This window comes from Chrysochloris asiatica, unplaced genomic scaffold (assembly GCF_000296735.1).
Source record: "Chrysochloris asiatica unplaced genomic scaffold, ChrAsi1.0 scaffold00226, whole genome shotgun sequence".
NCBI lineage: Eukaryota > Metazoa > Chordata > Mammalia > Afrosoricida > Chrysochloridae > Chrysochloris > Chrysochloris asiatica.
The window spans coordinates 597-9,067 of record NW_006408744.1 but is presented as its reverse complement, the minus strand read 5'-3'; the positions used below and the strand labels follow the sequence as shown (position 1 = coordinate 9,067).

The following is an 8,471-nucleotide window of genomic DNA, read 5'->3' as shown; positions in this document are numbered from 1 at the left end:
TCTCTTCCAATCAGTCGGCCAGATAGTTGTCTTCCAAATTTCTAGGCAGAGATGAGTGAGTGCCTCTTGTGCTGCCTCACTTTCTTGAAAGATTTCAAGAATAGCATCTTTTCTTAGGTTCCTCAAATATCCTTGATCTATAGTTCACATCCCTGGGACCTGGGTCTATCAGCCAAAGAAATACGTATGAAGAAGGGAAGACGATTAGCTTTACCAAATACAATCGTCTAGATTTTTACTCCTTTTGAAACGAGATGTTCCTGTACATTTGAGAGTTGGCCTTGACTCAGATGCCACCAAAAAGTCTCCTTCATAATGTTTATGCCTTGGAGAATAAGTAGAGGTGATTATCTCTAACGTAATTGCTGGAAAACAAAAGTAACCATTATGTATGACAGCCTTCATTCTGACTAACAGGAGAGCCTGAGGATATAGCTGGTGTTTTAGTTTCATACTGCTATCGTAACAAATGATCACAAACTTGGTGGCTTTAAATGGCATGAATTTATCACCTTACAGTTCGGAAGTTTACAAAGTGTTGAAAGACTGCATTTCTCTCTGGAGGCTCTAGGAGAGAAGGTTTCCTTGCCTTTTTTTTAGCTTCCGCAGCCTGCTGCATTGCTTGCGTCATCACCTTCTTCCTCCATCCTCATAACCAGCAACAATGGCTTAAGTCCTTATCTCATCAAATCATTCCACTCTATTCTGCCTCCCACAATCCTTGTGATTACATTGGGTTCACCCATATAATCCAAGATGATGATATTCCCTATCTTTTTTTAACATCAACTATTAGCAACTTGAATTTCATCTACAACCTTAATTCTGTTTTTCCCAACATAATCACAAATTCCAGGGATTAGACCATGGACTTCTCTAAGGCTGGTCATTATTTAGCCTACCACAGATGACATTTTACTCTGTACTTTTTTTTTTTTTTAATGGTTTATCATGAATTATGTGATAGTTTACATGGCAGAACATTAGCTTTACATTCATCCTATCATATATCATTACATTGTCTTGGTTACAATCCTCTCCATGCATCATCAGCCAACCAAATGGTAAACCCTGCAAGCCTGTCCCCTGGTTGTCAGCACACAGCCCTCCTCGTTCTCTGGATCTAGACTCCCTCTTGAAAGCTTGTAAGCCAGTCACTTCTTGCCTTTTAGGCTCCCCCACTCCCCATTTTGGGTAGCCAATGTTCAAGTTGCCCATCACTGTCTCCCCTGTGTATTGAGGAGGTGGGAATGATCCTTGCTGTAAAGATTTGTTCCCTCTTTTGAGCTACTGCATCCATAGGTGTAGGTCAAGTTCATCAAATTGTATCAGATTACTCTTTTTTTTCCTCTTCTTTTTTCTTCTAGTTGAGCTCTGATCATCCAGTCACTGAAGCCAGGTCAAGTGGGTGTTATTGTTCATATGCCCTCTCTTATCAGCTGGACACTTCATTCTCCACTCTAGTCCTCTGTGGCTATGTCACTGACTCTGGGCCCAGGAGTCCCCAGGTCTTGCCATACTGCTAGCCAACCAGGTCTCCACCCAGCTTCATAGGAGTATATTGAACATGGTTGGACTTAGCTCGCAGCTTCATTGTTGTTTTTGCCTCACTTCCCCTTATTCAGTGACCAACGTGGTCACCAGTCAGAGCACGTGTCTGCTCGTGTATTACCATTGAGTTTTAGTCTTGGAAAGGGGTTTGCCCTGAGGGGACCTGACCACTTGCCTTAATGTCTCCTTGGCAAGCAACTTGATTGTTCTTGTAGTAGTCAGTCAGATCGCCGTTATTGTTTATACTGCATTGGATTGCTCTGTACTTTTTAGGACAGCCAAAGCTTAGAGTTATTTATCTAGACAAAGTGTAACTACCAGAAGGTACACTATACTGTCCTGGCACCTCTTTCAAGCTTCAGCCACCATTTCTTGTTCTCTTCAGCTCTCCTGAGGATCACAATTAAAAAGAGAGATTTCATCTTTGTTTCTTGAGTTTGCTGCTTATAAATTAAGGATAATAATGAGCTTATATTCTTCTGATAGATTTATAAGAAAGTGAAAGAACTACTGATGAGTCTTCATAAGTAGGCCCTAAGTATGGCTCTGCATGGCTCTGTAGGATAAGCACTGGACTGCTGCTAGCCACAAGGTGGGTAATTCAAACCCACCAGCCATTCCTTAGAAACACTACAGGGTAGCTGTGATTCTGAACCAACTCAGTGGCACCTAACAACAAGCAGGGACTACAACAAGATGATGTGTTCTTTTAAATTTGCATATGTATTTGTTGTTAAATTTGCATATGTATTTGTTGTTGTTGTTGTTGTGTGCCATTGAGTCGATTCCAACTCATGATTGAACTGATGGATCTTTCTCCCACGGAGCAACTGGTAGTGTCGATCCACAGACTTTTTGGTTAATAGCTGAGCAATTAATCACTGTGATACCATGGGATGTGTGTGTGTGTAGGTGCTGTGGTGTAAGCACTGGGCTGCTAACCACAAGATTGGCCATTCAAACTCACCAGCCCCTCCTTGAGAACCCTATACAACAGAGTTGCTGGGAGTCAGAACTGAGCCAGATGGCACTTTACAACAACAGTATGCACATATGCACATAAACACTGTGTTGTTGCTGGTAAGTGCCATCGAGTCAGTACTGACTCACAGAGACCTGTATAGATTTCCAATGAGTGGCTGCTGGTTTTGAACTGCCAACCTTTTGATTAACAGTTCAGTGTTGATCCTTCATCGCCACAATAGGATCCTGTATTCCAGGCATTATAGTGAGTTAGGATGGACCAGCCTAAGCTATTTAGAGGCTAAGGGATACTCTTCTGCCTTTACCGTTGTCTCAGTATGGCAGAAGACTATTGTGCCCTTAATGCCTGAGTAGAAGTTGGCCAAGCATGAGAAAAAATGATGTCTGTATGAAGCAGAGTGGAGAAATCCCGTGTCACTGCAGCTAGGAGAAAAGGTAGCCAATGTCTGTAGCAGCTGCCTGAGTAGGAACAAGAGAATGTAGCAGATAGCGCAGATGACAGCTTAGCCAGTTTCTTTGTCAGAGGGCTTCACCGCCGTATGTCCTTCTGTTGGTCTGTGCAGTGTGCCTACACCCATTTCAAGCCCTTGGAGACCTGCGTCAGTGAGCAACACCAATACCACTGGCACGATGCTGTGAAGAGGTTCTTCAAGTGTCCCTGTGGAAACAGAAGTATCTCCCTTGACAGGCTCCCCACAAAGCACTGCAGGTATGAGACTTGCCTCAGGTTCTTTCCAATTCCTGTGCGATGCTGGTTGCCTGCAATGCTGGACAACCGTTCTGTGAGGTCTTAGTTCTAATCCTTCTTACAACTCCTAATAATACTAAATCTCTTTTTTACCAGCAGTCCTGGTATAGTGCTGTGGGGAAGCACAGGGTTAGTTTAACCCAAAAGGTCAGCTGTTCAAACCCGCCAGCTGCTCTTTGGAGACCCTATACAGGGTCTCTTTGAGTCAGCACTTAGCAACAACATCTTTTATGCCAAATACTTTTATTATTGTGTAACTTATTTGTTTGCACTCATATGCTCTGTGACAGTTAAGGGTCTTGGCATTAGTCTTCCATTCATACAAATGATTCCCAGTCCTCTAGAAATTACATGAGACAGGTTTCGTTTTCTTTGAGTAGTTTGTCTAGAGCCTTCTCCTTATAAAGGCTAGAAAAAAGGTTCTTGTCTGTAAACCCACCACATTCATGAGTCATGTTAAAAGTCAGATAGTGAAGGAATACAGTTTGCCTGTCTGAGGGTCCCAATCAACTAGTGTTGTGGATGGCTCTTCCTCCGACCTCTCTTGGTCTGGGAGCTCCTGTGTCAGGTGGTCTAAGATTCTGAGCTGGAGAGCATATGAATACAATGAAGTTGCTGGTCTAAGTTTGCGAAGGTGCCCATTGCTCAAATATGTTTCCTTATTTGCACACCTCTTCTGGCAAGGTAAGTTCTTAGTCTCCAGGGCCCATAGATATGTCAGCAATTCTTACACTATATTCATATTCTCTGAGTCTTCCATGCATGGCTCTTACTTGGCTGAATGACTTGCCGGGCTAGGGAAGAACCATTTGTGTTTTCAAACTGAGTCACAAGTTTCCATCAAATGTGAAACATACCCAAAGTGTTTAATCTCATCTTCCTCCTACTAAAGCTCCTGGTTCTCCCTGGGTTCATCATCATTAAGGTCTGACCCGTCACAGCTTTCTTCTGTTAAACTTAGGTCCTTGTGAGAAATTTTAGAATCATTTGGAACACTGAGGGCTATAAAACTGAACACAATTCTTTCAGCAGGTACAAAGACTCTTTTGCCAAATTCATTTTCATAGATCAAAATCAAATTGTTTCTCTTTGCTAAACATGGAATGGTCCATCATGAAAAAAAAAAAAACAACTAATGGATATTGGCAAAACCTGGCAGGAGCTGATTTTAATCTTCAACTCCACAATGTTTGATCTTTCAAAGTAGTGACGCACTGCTTCTCAGAAGGCTGCCCGAGGTGAAGAGGCCCAGGGATGAGGGAGTTCACATAGACATAGTACAGGGTTTCTGGCAGCAGCCAGGGGAGCACCAGCAAGTGGTTTGCTCACACTCGGCAACCATGTTCTATTGGATTTTATGTTGTACGTGGACACATTATGTTTCAAAATGGAGAATGTTTGTTGCATGGAAACAGCACCTTCTTCTGAACTTCTCTTCCACTTCTTTGGGGCCGTCAGAACGATTGGAATAGACTTCTCATCAGTAGTTAAAGCAACTGCTGGTAGGCCAATTTGTGTTTCTAAATACAGGCTATTGTTAAGTGCCATCAAGTCGATTCCAACTCATAGCAACACTGCCTAGGGTGTCTGAGGAGCAGCTAAGTGAGTTGTGAACTGCCAACCTTTCAGTCCAGCGCATTATGGGTAACAATGTCTAATTTCTGCCCATTTTGAACACTTTGTTTTCCAAATGGCCTTTTGCATAATACAGCCTGTTGGTTTTCCTGCACTGGGATTTATCCAGCCGTTTCTACTCCAGTACAGATTAGAATTAGCCCGTGCCGTGTCCAGGGAGCTGAGTCTTATGGAAGCAGACTAGCTGCCACATCGTTGTCCCATGGAGAAGCATGTGGGTTCAAACCACTGACCTTTTATTTAGACCAGAGTGCTCTAACCACTGTGTCACCAAAGCTCCTCATCACACTGTTGTAGTTGTTAAGTGCCTCTGAGTCGATTCCGACCCTTAGTGACCCTGTATAGGGTTTCCAAGGAGCAGCTGGTGAACTTAAATCACCGACCTTGCAGTTCACCGACCTTGCAGTCTGATGCAATAGGCCACAGTGCCACACATCATCACACACAGTATGGTTAAAGCCAGTTCACATGGAGGCAGCTCAGACTCTTGGCAACCCCATGTGTGTACAACAGTGCTCCACAAGGTTTCCAGTAACTGATTTTTCAGAAGTAAATTGCCTGCCTTACTTCTGAGGTGCTTCTGGGTAGAATCAAATCTCCAGCTTTCCAATTAGCAGCCAAGCACATTTGCACCACCCAGGGGGAGACAACATGAATAACCTTGTTAAAATATTATGTGAAATTCCATCTCTGAAGCATCTAGCTTGTTAAGGAGCTGAAGACCATCTCAAATCATTGGGGTATTGATTTTTGGTCCTAGAGAAGGACATCATGCTTGGTAAATTAGAGGATCCGTGTCAAAGGAAGACCCTCAAGGAGAGAGACTAACACAGTGGCTGCTAACAATGGACTCAAACATAACAATCCTGAGGATGGCACAGCATCGGTCAGCGTTTCTATTGTATATGGGGTCACCATGACTCGACAACGCCTAACACCAAGAGTAATAAAATATAGCCTCACATTTAACCTATGAGTGTCCACTTGGTCTTATTCTCCCTGAATGGAAGCTACTTTTCCCTTGAATTAAGCAGCCTTATCTATACGTGCAGTCCTGTACCTCACCTGCTGAAAACTCCGTCTTTTCTGTTTCAGTAACTGTGGCCTCTTCAAATGGGAACGGGACGGAATGCTAAAGGTATGTCATTTGCAGGTAACTAACTGTAGAGACCAACGCACATAATATTAAATCATTTCTGATGAAAGTATTTTCCTTTTTCTAGGAAAAGAAAGGTCCAAAAATTGGAGGAGAAACCCTGTTACCAAGAGGAGAAGAACATGCCAAATTTCTGAACAGCCTTAAGTAACCCTAACTTAAGTCACTTTCCTAGCTCCTGCCTTACTTCTAGTGGCTCCAAAAACTTACCTTCTCCATTGTGTTGGTTAGATACTACCCAATTTGACATTGGCATTGAAATAGAAAATTAAGGTATCATTGCATTTCCTGTTTATCCCTGTAGATGCTGCTTTATTGCAGTCACACAATTTCTTTCCCAAACAACTGAAGGTAAATCGTGACTGTTGTTACCATGATAAAGCTCTATGTGCACACACACCTAGAGCCTAAAAATGCATTAGCTGAATTCTCACCCCAAGTACGTTGCTTAACCCTGGGCTTCCGTTTCCTTATGTGTAAATTGGGCGTGGTTTACTTGATCCTGAAATGTATCTCTTAGCCACTCACGTTCTACTGAAAGTAATTTTTTCAGTCTAGTTATTTATGATTATTATGGTCTTGCCATACTGATATTAAAAGCCAACGTCCTTCTTTCTGTTCTACTGTTATGTCTGTTTTGCTCTTTGAAGCTGATCAAGCCACCAAACCACTTTGCATTTCAATTCTTTTGTATATGTGTGTAGTTAATTGGCTCTCTGTGTCCATACAATATTGTGGAGCTCTATAATCTCATCATCTTCCATTAACACTTAATTTAATGATGACTTCAAGAAGCTTGGTACCTCTAACCCAAATGAATGCTGGACTTGAGAAACTGAAGCATGGCTGCAGAACAAATGTCACAGAAAGAAAGAGTCCCATGGAGTGTGGAGTTTGCAGAGATACCTTTTATACACATCCAAGAGTTATAGGTCAGGGCCTATTCAAATGACCACCCCACCCCACCCCCACAAAAAAATCTGTTTAGGAGTAGGAGATTTCCTCTGCATGGACAACTTGATTTTCCAAATGTCCTTTTACCTCAGTGGATGCTAGCACCTCCTAAAGACTGGGTAAATTGGCAAGATTATTGTATTGAGATTTGAACTCCAGCTAGAAGTAGGAGAGGTTTCCTCCAGTATTATAGTATTAAGTATTTAACTTTGAATGAGAACCAAATGGCACTTGAAAACTCTTATTTTCAATAGTTCATTTAGGATGGATGTATTTGCCCCATAAACTTAAAACAGAATTGGTATTTGACATAGTCACAGTTGAACTGGAACTGTAAATTGCTCTTTGAATGGTTCCTTTCTGCCTGAAAAATATGCTCTTATTTGACCAAAGGAAGTTGGTGGAGTCCACATATACGTATATATTGTACAAAAGAAGTATAATATCCTTATAAAGGTTACCAATGAGCTAAATCTGGGTGCCTTCATTTTTCAATTTTAACTTTACGTCTCTTTAATGATTTTTTAATGTAATTAAGTTAGTCTCAGGTACGGTAGATCTTACTGGGGCTTGTATTTCAGATGCTTTCTTAGAATATGAAATACTCTTTTGGGGATGAATCAGGGAACTGAGGTGTAAAGGTGGGTGGCGGTGGGGACGGTCCCACTTGTTTGCAATGAAATTATGATTCACCAATGAGATCAGTCTTTAATCCTATCTTCTTTACCAAGGTGTATTATTAAATGCTTTTGAATAAAGTCAACATGAGTGGTTACTTTTTCCTTAACCTGCCTTTGGTAATGTGGAGTTCACTGTATCAGGTAATAACAGCTGTCAGAACAGAAGCAAATAATGATGTAAATTATTTAGCCAACAAAAGCTGGCTGTCCTACATCTCAGAAAGTGTGATTGAACCTAATGTTATAATGTTTAAAATCGATTGTTTTTTTTTTTTGTTTTTTGTTTTTGCTGTGGCTTTCTTTAGGGGAAATAAAAGACTTACGAAAGAATTTGTGTGTGTGTGTTTCAAAAATAAAATAGATTTTTCTTTTCCAAACAACAAAAGAAATACTGAAGTACTTTTGATAACAGGGATCCACAATAATAAGGAATAAGGAACTTTTCTGAATGAATGATACGTGATCTTGCACCAAAGATTACATTAAAACATCAAAAGTTTCTGGTTGGTTGAAGCACAGCAGATTCGTCCTCTTCTGAATATGGCATAAATTTCTAGCCATTCTCTTAAACACAATTTTACTTTTGTATGATATACACAATATAGTTTGATTTTAAAACATTTTTTTAGGGAGAACAAACAAGATGACGGATCAGGTGGAAGTGCAGTAAAGAGCTCCACCAGCAACAACACAGAATACCTGACCAAGCAGGCTCAGGGGATGGTCCCAGAACTCTGAACTACCTATAAAGTAATATTTAGAA

The 8,471-nt window shown here is 41.2% G+C and overlaps 1 protein-coding gene and 1 pseudogene across 1 annotated transcript in view; one reads left to right on the top strand and one right to left on the bottom strand.

The window, feature by feature from the left end:
- The window catches only part of MCM10 (minichromosome maintenance complex component 10), a 40,072-nt gene extending 33,847 nt beyond the window's left edge, over positions 1-6,225 (top strand). The window contains exons 16-18 of the mRNA XM_006873177.1: positions 3,099-3,244; positions 6,014-6,056; positions 6,142-6,225. Coding sequence (XP_006873239.1) covers positions 3,099-3,244; positions 6,014-6,056; positions 6,142-6,225 — 273 coding nt within the window. The remainder of the gene's footprint in view (positions 1-3,098; positions 3,245-6,013; positions 6,057-6,141) is intronic.
- On the bottom strand, positions 4,170-4,831 carry LOC102824410 (annotated as a pseudogene).
- Positions 6,226-8,471: the final 2,246 nt, after the last annotated feature.